Source organism: Benincasa hispida, chromosome 5 (genome assembly GCF_027475165.1).
Source record: "Benincasa hispida cultivar pf3 chromosome 5, pf3_genome.v1.1, whole genome shotgun sequence".
NCBI lineage: Eukaryota > Viridiplantae > Streptophyta > Magnoliopsida > Cucurbitales > Cucurbitaceae > Benincasa > Benincasa hispida.
Genome location: NC_143482.1, coordinates 10227213 through 10240313, shown reverse-complemented (window position 1 = coordinate 10240313; position 13101 = coordinate 10227213). Strand labels below are relative to the sequence as shown.

The 13101-nt window shown below is 30.7% G+C and overlaps 1 protein-coding gene across 2 annotated transcripts; it reads left to right on the top strand.

Moving 5' to 3' along the window:
* Positions 1-1574: 1574 nt before the first annotated feature.
* On the top strand, positions 1575-10033 carry LOC120078583 (homeobox-leucine zipper protein HDG5). 2 transcript variants are annotated; one of them, XM_039032864.2, is made up of 12 exons: positions 1575-1834; positions 2253-2529; positions 2616-2806; positions 2984-3101; positions 4403-4591; positions 5409-5888; positions 6849-6950; positions 7056-7268; positions 7831-7999; positions 8133-8401; positions 8514-8609; positions 8994-10033. In XM_039032864.2, the coding sequence occupies exons 2-12, from the start codon at positions 2392-2394 to the stop codon at positions 9438-9440; spliced, it is 2412 nt and encodes an 803-aa protein (XP_038888792.1). In that variant the 5' UTR covers positions 1575-1834; positions 2253-2391; the 3' UTR covers positions 9441-10033. The 2 variants fall into 2 exon arrangements, with proteins under 2 accessions (XP_038888792.1, XP_038888794.1); XM_039032866.2 differs by having other exon boundaries at positions 8202-8401; positions 8994-9494.
* The last annotated feature ends 3068 nt before the right edge of the window (positions 10034-13101 follow it).

Genomic DNA, 13101 nt, shown 5'->3' with positions numbered 1-13101 from the left:
CCAATTTAATAATTATTAATTTAATATTAATAATAGCTTAATTTAGTGGCAAAAAAGGAAAAACGTACCTAAACGAGCCTAAAAAAAAAAAGAAAAGAAAAATGAAGACGTTAATGTTTGTATATCGTGGACAGAATTTCAGCCCTAGATTTTCCCCGTGGGCCCATAGGATCCAAAACAATTAAACGGTCCAGATCCTATTGACCTGTTGACCGGAGGATTAATTTCTGCCCGTCAAACCTTTTTCCAAGTCAAAACTATACCCCATCCCTCAAAATTCATAATCCGGTTACTTGCTGTCTCGGTAAATGGTTAATTCACACGAAAGCTTCCAACTCCACTACCCGAAATCGTGATTACACTTCACGAACCTATAGCAAAGCGCGTGTGGTCAACGCAATTTAATTGCGCGTGAGATATAGCAACGTAGAGATTTTGACTTTATGGTAGTCTAGGGAAGGGAATAAGAATCCATTAAGAATATGCCACGTGGAATTTAACAGCCGTGGGTTAAAAAAGTTGGGGCTGATCCGTTTTCTGTCAACTTGCATTAAAAACTCATCGTGGTGATTTTCTTTTTTCTTCTTTTTTGTTCCAAAATTAAATTGCGAAATTAATTATGGAGAGAGAAAAACGATTTGTTTGCTTTTGAAAAGATCTCAAAAAGAAAAAAAAAGAAAAATGGTAAATTGTATAAACTTTAAACTTTACCATTTATTTCAAAAATATCTTTACCCTTTCAAAATTACTACATTTTAAAACTACCATTTGAGTGAAAATCCCTTAAAATTTCTGACAAAATTTAGGATTTGGAAACGATGTGGTAGTAATAAAAAATAGATGATAATATAAATTTTTAGGGTAATTATATTGGTTAGCACTTTTAGGAATAATAATTAAGTGTATGACAACATTTTTAAAAAATTAAAATTATAGCAAAATCTACTAGTGATAGATTTTATTGCTGATATGTTTCTACTATTGCTATGGTTAACCTCTACTAGTAATATAGTCTATCACTAATAGATTTCAAAACCACAATCTAAATTTTACTATACATGCAAATTATTTTTTTGTATTATGCTATATCTCCAAATGCTTTTGACTTGATCGTTATATTTGCAATTACCCATTTTTATTCTAAGTTACTACCACGCTATTCTTTGTTGTAATTTCTATTTTAAATTCTAAAGAATTTCAACTCCAATTACAGTTTTGAAACGTATGGAATGTGAAAAGGGTAATACTATCACTTTTTTGACCTAAATATTTTTGGTGTTTTGAATAGATAATTAACCCTAGAAGAGAGAGAAAAACAAAATCACACAACTTTGGATTAATTTTTAACCTTGTAAATCCTTAACATTTTCTTTTCTAAGATAATTTTTTTAATGGAAAATACTTGGGATGCATCACATTATAATCACACAAAAAATAAAATTAAAAAATATTTTAAAAAAATAAAAAGAGTTTGTCATATTTGAAAATTGAATAAGATGCACAAAGACAGATGTCGTAGCTTAATATACATCTATTTTTTGTACTTATTTTATTCTCAAAATGTTCAAATTTGTAAGGTCTCAAGATTTACCAAACAAGGCATAAAGCTCTCTCCTTTTTGCAAGATGGGAACATTTTAGAGAGAGAGAGAGAAAAAAAAACTATGTGGGTGTCTTTAGTTACTTATTTGTAGCTCTAAATTTTAAGAGAAATTTCTTCTCTTCTTTTTCTTCTTCTTCTTCTTCTTTCTTGGCTTCTTCTTCTTCCTCTTAGGTTGTCTTTGTTTCTTTGTTTATACATTAGAAACCACCGACAGTGGAGAGACAAAAGATAGGTAAAAGGATTTTTTTTTTTGTTTTCACTAAAAAAATCTCTCTTTAAAAAAAAAAAGGAAATTTTCTTCATTTGGTGGAATTTTCTTGGTGGGTTTGATAAAACTCACAAGAAAATAGTGAAAGTTGGAAACTTTATTCTTTTGTCTTTGCATGCTAAGATTCTAAACACAAACACACACTCTTTTCTAACAAATCTTTGTTTCATTTGCATTTTTTTGAATTTATTTATAATGGGTAGTGATATTTTGTTGCAATTATATAAATTATAATAAAACCTTAATGTTTGAAGGAATGCATCGTTCTAGATCCGACGTATGCTGATGGTACTAAGGTGGTGTTAACCTGGTTGAAATGTCCCGATGCGTAATATTCTGTTAAAAAAATAATGCTTTGATAATTTTTTTTTTCTTTTTGCAGGTGGGTGTGGTCTAAAATCCAAGTGTTGTTGTTGTTATATAATAATATATTAGCTCTTTTGGTGTTTCTTGAGCAATATATATTATTATATAACAAAATAATAATAATTTAGGGGAAAGTAAAAAAAAAAAAAAGAAGAATGTATGGGGATTGCCAAGTGATGTCAAACAATATGGGAGGAAATATGGTTTCCTCTGAATCTCTCTTTTCTTCTCCAATTCAAAACCCTAATTTCAATTTCATCTCTAATTTTCAACACTTTCCTTCCATTGTACCTGTAAGTTCTTCAATTTCCTTTTTTTTTTAATTAATTTATTTTCTTTTTTGTTGGTTTGACAAATTTTTTTTTGAATAATTTTGCAGAAGGAAGAAAATGGGTTGATGATGAGAGGGAAAGAGGATATGGAAAGTGGTTCTGGAAGTGAACAACTTGTTGAAGAAAATCAAGGAATTGAAATGGAAAGTAATATTAATAATGATAATATTATTCAGCAAAATCAGAAGAAAAAACGCTATCATAGACATACTGCTCGCCAGATCCAAGAAATGGAAGCGTATATTTCTTTTTTTTTTTTTTTCATCTCGACTTAGATTGACTTTTTAAGTGTTTAAAAAATATTTTAACACTTAAAAAATAAATCCAGACATATGAATAATTTATAAGTTTGTAGAGTGTTTTTTTTTCTCCTTTAATTTACATATAAGGATTTGTGTTGGTTTAATTTTGACAGATTATTTAAGGAATGCCCACACCCAGATGACAAGCAGAGGCTAAAACTCAGCCAAGAACTTGGCCTCAAACCTCGCCAAGTCAAATTTTGGTTCCAAAATCGAAGAACCCAAATGAAGGTTCGTAAATAAATTTTGAAAAAAAAATACCTTTTTAGTTCTCGAGTTTTGAAGGATATGTGTACCGTTTAGTCTTTTGAGTTTTTTCGACTATAATTTTAAGCATTATTTAGAAAGTCATTTCAAACCGATTCTAAATTTTTCAAACCTAATTTACATTTCAACTCGATTCTCGAGAAAAAAAGAGATTATATTTTGCTTATTTGTTCCTATTTAAGAGCCTTTAAACCCTAAACTGGGAATTGAGTACCCATTAATATGATGTTTACATCTCTTTGTAAAGAATTATCTCTCTCATTTATTTTTTTAGGGTTTGACACTTTTTTGAATATATATATATATATATATATATATATATATATATAAACAGATCTTACAAGCTCCCATGGTTGTCTTTTAATTTTTTTTTACAGTCTGTCCACCATTAAATGTAACCTTGTTGTTGCTGTATTAAAAACGCTAACTGCTCAAGTGTTTGTGTTTCCCAATGGTATTACAAATTAAATGCTTTCCCTTTAACCTTTACCAGTGTTTTGAATCAGTTTAGTAAGTGAAATTGCATGCATATTCATTTTTTTTTAATAATTAGGGTTTTATTTTGAATTAAACAGAGATGTTAGAGAAAAAAAAATCACAGTTCTGATAATAATTTCGTTTTTAGTTTTTAAAGTTGATGTTTATTTACTTCCTAATCCTCCGTTTAGTAACCATTTGAATCATGTTTAATATCTATTTGACTTTTTATATTTATTTTTAAAAATTAAGTTTATAAACACTTACTCCAACTTTAAATTTAATGTTTTGTTTTATACTATTTACCAATATTTTCAAAAAATCAAGCCTAGTTATTGAAATATTTTATGTTTGGTTTTTGGAATTTGGCTAATAATTCAACTATTCTACTTAAGAAAGATGTAAATCATTGTAAGAAATCGAGAGAAGATAGTCTTAATTTTTAAATACCCAAAACAAAAAACAAAATTGTTATCAAATGAGGTTTTGGTTTTTATTTTTAATTTTTGAATATCAAACCTATAAACACCTCTCCCATCTATAAATTTCTTGCTTTGTCATTTATTTTTTTTTTACAAAATCAAGCAAAATTTTGAAAGTTAAAAAAAAAAAAAAAAATTAAATACTTGTTTTTATTTTTGGAATTTGGCCAAGAACTTACCTCTTTGTTTTCTAAATTTGACTAAGAATAATTTAAAAATGAAAAAATTACAATCATACATTCTTTTCAAAAATCAAATGATTATCAAACGGGACGTTATAGATTTATGGTTTAATTTGTTTGACAGGCACAACAAGATAGATCTGATAATGTGATACTTAGGGCAGAAAATGAGACCTTAAAGAATGAGAATTATAGATTACAAACTGCCCTGAGAAACATCATATGCCCTAGCTGTGGAGGCCAGGGTATCTTAGGGGAACCAAGCTTGGATGAACAACAGCTTCGCCTTGAGAATGCTAGACTTAGAGATCAGGTAAATTATTTATTTATTTAATTTAATTTAACTCGTTATCAACTTTTTCCTTAATTACACAGGTAATTAATTAAAATTTAGGGTAAATTACAAAAAAAACCACCCTTAAAATATGGTGGTAGTTGCAATTATGTCCTTAAACTTTCAATTTTACAAATTGAGCCCTCAAACTATTTTTAAACTTTTAATTTTTGTGTTTAATAAACTATGAAATTTAATTTTCTATCTAAAATATCAATTCGTGTTTAAAAACTTTGATATGTTTAAAGTTCAAAATTTGTTTTTAGGCACAAAATTCAAATCTCATCAATTTTCTAGACACTTTTCAAAGATTAAGAATACTTTTTTTTATACGAGTTAGCTTGAAAGTTTAGTTACTAAACTTGTAATTTAATCTTTAATTAATGTAATTTATTTTCACATTAATATATCATGACAAAAAATTGAATGTTCGTAGACTTATTTGACATTTTAAAAGTTCAAGAACCTTTTTAGACACAAAATCGAAACCTCATGAACTTTCTGGACACTTTTTAAAAATCAAGAATACCTTTTAGCTACAAGCTTGAAAGTTCACATACAATACTTATAATTTAGTCTTAAATTTCTTTTCGCATTACATGGTTATTATCACATGTAAATTTGGCGAGAGTAATTAAAAAGTTCATGTAAATTTAAATTTAGGTTTTTCTGTTCTAATACCATGGTATAATAAATTTGAACATTGTAATGTATCATAATTTTTAATAGAGTAATAAATTAGTAAGTAATTTTTTTTTAATTTGATAATGATGCTTAAAAATTATATCGTTAACAGTTAGAACAAGTTTGCTCTTTAACCACAAGATACACTGGTCGTCCAATCCAAGGGATGCCCTCCACAGCTCCTCTTTTGCAACCATCTTTGGATTTGGACATGAACATATACTCAAGGCAATACACGGAGGCCATGGTTTCGTCCTCCGAAATGATGTCGTTGCCCTCGATGCTCCCACCCGAGGCTGCTCACTTTCCGGAGGGTGGTCTATTAATTGAAGAGGAAAAAACACTTGCGATGGACCTTGCCGTTTCATCTATAGCTGAACTTGTGAAGATGTGTCGCTCGACCGAGCCTCTTTGGGTTCGAGATAGCGAGAGTGGTAAGGAAGTTCTAAATGTTGAAGAGCATGGGAGGATGTTTCCATGGCCATTGAACCTCAAGCAACACTTGACCAACGAGTTTAGGACTGAAGCCACCCGCGATAGCGCAGTTGTTATAATGAATAGCATCACTCTCGTCGACGCCTTTCTCGATGCTGTAAGTTTCCCATTTCTTAGCTTTTTCCTAAGACTCCGGTTTGATATCGGTCTCGTTTTCCCTTTTCTGTTTTTTAAAATTTATGACTGCCTTCTCCCCAATTTCTTTAAAGAAATATTTGAATTCTTAGCAAAATACTAAAAACAAGTATTGTCTGTATGTGTGAAAATGCTAAAAACAAGTTTTGATAAACAAAAACCATTTGGGTTTTAGCTTTGAAAATTAAGCCTGAACAACATTTCTATCGGTAAATTTCATGTTTTGTTAACTACTTTTGATCAATGTTTTAAAAAATCAAGCCAAATTTTGATAATTAAAAAAATAGTTTTTAAAAGCTTACTTTGATCTTGGAAATTGACTAAGAATTCAACTCTTTTACTTAAGAAAAATGAAAATTATTGTAAAAAAAAAGAAGAGAAAATAGGCTCAACTTTCAAAGATCAAAAACCAAAAATCAAATGGTTATCAAATAGAACTTAGTGTTTTGGTTTTTGTTTCTTGAAAATTAAGCTTAAGATCATTACTTCCACCTATTGATTTATTTATTCTATTATATACTTTTTGATTCGTTATTTTCAAAATTGAAACCAATTTCGAGAAAAAAGTTCTTAAGTATTTGTATTTATTTTTAAAATTTGACCAAAAATTTAACTATTTGCATAGAAAGATGAACACCATGCATGGTTACGAAAATGAAAGCAAACAAACACAATTTTCAAAAATTAAAAATAAAAAATCAAAGGAAACTTTTTTTTTTATTAAAATTTGGATTTTGAAAACAATTTTTAAAAAACAGACAACAACCAAACAAGAAAATTCATGAATGATTACCAAACATAATGTAAATCAATACATATTACTTCTAAATAGAGTATATGCTTGACTTTGACTTCATCTTAAAAGCTTCAAATATATATTGAGATCATCATTGACAAATCTTTTTGGATTTGGAATTTTTAGAACAAATGGATGGAATTGTTTCCTTCAATTGTGGCCAAAGCAAAGACTGTGCAAGTCATTTCATCAAGTGTTTCAGGCCATGCCAATTCTTCCCTTCAGCTGGTAATATAATATAACTAAAAGCCCTTTCATAAATTCCAAACTTCCAAAATTCATCTCTAAAAAGATTATTATTATTATTATTTTTGTTGGGATTTTGTTTTATAGATGTATGCAGAACTTCAGACACTTTCTCCTCTAGTCCCGACGAGAGAAGCACATTTTCTCCGGTGCTGCCAACAGAACGCCGACGAAGGAAGCTGGACCGTCGTTGATTTTCCAATCGATAGCTTCCATGACAGTCTTCAGCACTCGTTTCCAAGATACAGGAGAAAGCCCTCTGGCTGCATTATTCAAGACATGCCCAATGGATATTCTAGGGTAAGTAACAATGATCCCACACACCAAAAAAAAAGAAAAAAAAGAAAAACCTTTCAAATCTTTGATTATTTTTTTTTAGTTTTTAAAAAATGACACCTCCGATAAAACACCATTCAACTCAAAAGTTAAAAAACTTCACTCCAAATTGGATTACACCCATGAAATGTGCCACATTGCAAAAAAATTTTGAAATTGATTTTTTTTTTTTTTTTTTTTTAAATTCTACTATATACAGAAAAGGGGATGCATGAGATTAGATAAAAGCTAGGCTGCACCCATCTATTGTGCATCCCATACAACACCCAATAAATTAAAAATTTGCCACTTGGTATTTTTTTTTGGATTGAAATTGTTTTCCTATATGTATGGAAAAGGTGATGCATAAAATTAGGTGCAAGCTTGGACAACACTAAACAATGTTCTTAAAGGATAATTTCTCAATTTATAGATTTAGAAACTAAAACGAGCCGCATAGTGATTATCGATATTAATCGAGAGATAAAGTAATATATTATGTTAGGAATAATATAGGATTGATTACCTTCTTAATGTGTTGGTATAGGTTACATGGGTGGAGCATGCAGAGATAGAAGAGAAGCCAATCCATCAAATATTCAATCATTTTGTGCATAGTGGAATGGCTTTTGGGGCACATCGTTGGTTGGCTATTTTACAAAGACAATGTGAGAGAATTGCAAGTCTCATGGCTAGAAATATTTCTGACCTTGGAGGTTAATTCTAACTCTATATTAATCTCTTAATTTCTTATTAAAGTTGAACTAAAATTTGTGATAAGTATATATATATATATATATATATATATATATATATATATATTATGGTTTATTTGGGATTTGTCTTCAGTAATACCTTCACCTGAAGCAAGACAAAACCTAATGAAACTAGCACAAAGAATGATCAGAACTTTCTCAGTCAACATAAGCACCTCCGGCGGTCAGTCGTGGACGGCATTATCTGATTCTCCTGATGATACTGTCCGTATAACCACTCGAAAAGTCGTCGAGCCTGGCCAACCCAATGGGGTTATTCTTAGCGCTGTCTCCACTACTTGGCTTCCTTATCCTCACTATCGAGTGTTCGATCTTCTGCGAGACGAACGGCGGCGGTCTCAGGTATTTTGACCTAATTTAATTTGTCGAATGTTATTTTTTTGGTCTTAGTTTCGTTAACAAGTTGAGTTGATGGGCTACGAGATATTTAATATTTTGTTTATATCCTCTTCAGCTGGAGGTTCTCTCAAATGGGAATTCCTTGCATGAGGTTGCTCACATTGCCAATGGCTCCCACCCCGGAAACTGCATTTCTCTTCTTCGTATCAATGTGAGTTTTTTTATATGAAAGTCAAATTTATAATTATATATATTAAGAGATAATAATAAAGATAGTAATCAGGTATAAAATATTAGTAGATATAACATAATTTAAAAGAAGTTACAAATATTGTAGAATTTAGATAGTCTACAGGTAATAAATCATATCGTTGGTATAATTCAATCAATCAGGGACTATATCGCTAGTAAGAGTCTATTAACGATAGAAGTTTATCGCTGATAGATTTTGCCATATTTGAAATTTTTTAAAAAATTGCTACCAATTGTATTTACTCATATACCAAGTGGTCCTTAATCTTTTATGATCTACATTAATCAAACTTTATGATCTCCATCTCCATTTTGTTTGATTGGAACTATTTGAATATTGTAGGTGGCCAGTAACTCCTCCCAGCATGTTGAGCTGATGCTGCAGGAGAGTTGCACGGACCAATCCGGCAATCTCGTCGTCTATGCGACAATTGACGTCGATTCGATTCAGTTAGCAATGAGTGGAGAAGATCCATCTTGCATTCCTCTCCTCCCCATAGGATTTTCCATCGTCCCCGTCGTCGGGTCAACCGTCGACGGACACCTAGCACCACCATCTGAGGACGGTACTGCCAATCCCAATTCGGGTTGCCTCCTTACCGTTGGCTTGCAAGTGCTAGCCAGCACCATTCCGTCAGCAAAGCTCAACCTGTCAAGCGTAACTGCCATCAACAACCACCTTTGTAACACGGTGCACCAAATCAACGTCGCTCTTGGCGGTCCAAGTCGTCTCGAGAATGGCAATGGCGGGGGCGAGGCGAATAATCCACCGCCGCCGCCCAAGCAATAAGCTTGGTAGGTGCAATATACAAGCACCTTAAGCATGGTAGGCAAAGAATGAAATGAAGTGAGCTGCCAATTACCCAAAATCTCCCTCCCTCAATGCCACCCTTGACGTAGATTACAAGGGCATTATCGGTAACTTGAAAAGGATAAGTAGGGTTTTTGAGTGGGAGATTGTGGATAATTGGTAGAGAAAAAAGAGAGAGAGAGAAGGTAAATTTAGTTTTAAAAAGTGTAATTATTAATTAATTAAAAATATATAGGAGTAGTTTTTGGAGGGTAAATAAGAGAGAGAGAGAGATTAGGGGTAAATTTGATGTGTGGTTGTGGATTAGGGTGTAGGGTATGTTGTGGAAGTCAAGAACGCACCAGATAAAACCCTTGGGGTCTCTGACAAGGCTGTCAGAAAGTGGGGCCTTGTCCAGTCAGCAAGGGTGGTGGTTCGGGCATTGACTTCTTCTGCTTAATTATGTGTCAGTCAGACGGCGTCGTTTCGCCTTGCCTTTTTTTTTTTTTTTTTCAATTCTTATTTTTATTATTAAGATGAATTATTATTATGACTCTGAATTTAATGCTTCCAATCAATTTGCCTTTCCTACCTATCTATTTCCTTCACACATCTCTTTCCTCTCTGAATTTTGAAGGATATTTGAAATAATTTCACTCTTTGGATGGAAAAAATTGAAATTATATGTGAATTGAATCAATGTTTATTATTATTATTATTTTTTGGGTTAAAAATCATTTTTAGTCTCTAAACTTTCAAAGAAGTAACAATTTAGTCCCCAAACTTTAGTTTATAATAATTTAGTCCATATACTTTAAATTTTGTTCAAATTTAGTCCTTAAACTTTAGTATGTAAAATTTAGTCTTTATAATTTCATTTTTTTTTTAACAATTTAAACCTCATTGTAGAAATTAGTGTGAAAATTTAATGAGCTTTCTTACATAAAAAACCACTAAACTAATTAAAGACTTGATATTTTTATAGTTTACATGATAATATAATAAAAGTTGACATCCAATTTTGATAATTTTTTTATGTTAGGAACTAAATTATTACAAATTTGAAAGTATAAGGATTAAATTATTATATATTAAAGTTCGAAAACTAAATTGTTACAAAATAAAAAATATATGAACTAAATCGTAACAAACCAAAGTCCGGAGATTAAATCGTCAAAAGCGTTTTTTTTTTAAATTTCTTTTTAGAAAAAATTAGATTTCACAAGTTTTTATTAATAATTTCCTTCTCTATATTGCACCTCTTGCAACGACAACACAATGAAATATGGAATTTTTATAGACACCAAAAGAAAAATCGCCTGCAAGAGGACAAGAACAAGAAAGCAAGCAAGAACATAAACAAGAAAAAGGAAATGATTAAAATTGATGACAGGAACAAAAAGTTAGAAAGTTTTATTTTGTAAATCTAGTCAAAATTGATTGGATAATTGCAATGAGTAGCATTTTTAGGACTAATGATTAAGTGTATAACAACATTTTTAAAGAATTGTAAATATAGCAAAATCTATTAGTGATTGACTCTTATCAATGATAAACTCTATTAGTGATAGACCCCTATTAGCGATATTAACAATATAGTCTATCTCTAATAGACTTCGAGAGTAAAATTTAAATTTTTCTATATTTGAAAATTCTTTTATATTATGTTATATCTACTAATAATTTAGGTCTGATCTATATTTATAATTGCCCCAATTTTATTTCTCCACACATTTTAGGCAATTTGTATAAAAATCTCGAATTCAATTAGTGATAAGCATGATGGTATTTATCATTCAATTGGTTTACTAAATCTAAGTATTTTTCATTTTTCTCCCTATAGTTATGATGTTTCTATTACTTCTTTTAGCCTTTACCATGTATTGAATCTCTCTAAATCAAGTGCTTGTCATTTCCTTCCCAAAAGAAAGATTCAAAGACTCACTAGCAAGGGCACGGAGCCACGTAGAGGTCGGGAGTGCCCCTCAAATTATCGATTTTTATATTTTTAACATAAATTTTTAGGTAATAGTTAATAATGTTAATTAATAAATTCAGATTTTTTAGCAAGGCCCCTTCGGGGTTCATTGGTTAAGGGTCCGACATGAGCGTACATGACCCAATTTTGACTCCCGCTTAATTGTTTGGGTCATTTTTGTGTTATTTTAATTCTAAATATGAAATTAAAATATATAGTAAGTTTTAGCCTTTTAGATTGCAATTGCAAATTAGTCTCTCTAGTTACAAAAACAATTATAAAATCAGTGCAGTTCATTTATCTTCTGTCGAAGTTTTTCCCTTCAAATTTAGAGAAGTTTTTAATCTCAATTCTCAACTGTTGGGATTAATGCCATAAATCTTGTGGGTCTTGTAATTTGTAATTGTAATATACAATCATTTTATTTATTTAATCAAATATGAGATGTTTTATTCAATATTTAATAGCATTAATCCACAAACCAATAAACTAACATCCAATGTTATCATCTGTAGCTTAAAAATATATGTAAAGATATACGTATGGATCGTGTTTAAGTGATAACCCAAATGGTCTGTAGTAGATTGATAAGATTGGGTACCTTATCTTGATGACACTACGAATATGACCCGCTTTGTAGATGTTACAATTGTTGCAAAGTGCTACAAACGATCTGATCCTGATAATTCATGTAGAGACATGTGAGTGGAGGCATTCTATACAAAGAAGTTTGTATAAGACTGAACCACGAAATGACTAGTCTCATTATATAACAGCGTTTCTAATAGAGATTTACATTTCACCTGGATGACCATAGGTAACATGACCTAAATCCTGAGCGGTCCTTTGATTTGTATGGGTGAGAGTGGCCAGATCGCCGACTCAATAAGCCTACCATTTTAGGGATTCGTTTGATTAAGGAGTTGAGAACACAGGTACACAAGACGAAATTCAATTCTTCCCTAATGTCTGGGTAAGTAGATAAATTGCATCCTTAAGAACTGATTCCGGGGCTTGAACAATGTGGCCCACACCCTCTCTTGACCCGAGAGGGGTTTGGTCATAGTTGGATTATGACTTATTATTCATTAGAGGGTTCAATGGTATTTAAGGAGTTAGATGTAACTATAGGGGCAAAACGGTAATTTTGGCGTAGCTGTACTTTCGAGCAATTTGTGAAGGGTTATCACATTATTGATTGGTTATATCCAATGGACACAGAAATATATCTGTAGTGCGAAGAGTGCAGTTGTCGATCAATAGTGAAGTGACTGATAGTTAATGAATGTTGGGTTAAATTAAAGAATTTAATTAATTATCTAAGTACCATTGGAACTTCAATTTATAGGTCCATAAGGTCCCTTCTGTAGCTCAACAGAGATTATTGAGAATTAAATTTGAATTAATTTGAATAGTTCAAATTAATTGAGGGAATTAATTATATGTGATATAATTAAATTAATTATATATGTGATATAATTAATATAATGTATTTGATACATTATAATATAAAGTTTACTTAAGAGGAAATAAATGTTTGAATATGATTCAAATATTAATTATATGAATTAGATTCATATAATTAAATTTAGTATAAATGTGATTTATATTAAATACCACAAATTAATGAGAGAATTAAAACTATAGATTATATTGTATTTGATACAATATAAAACTATAAGT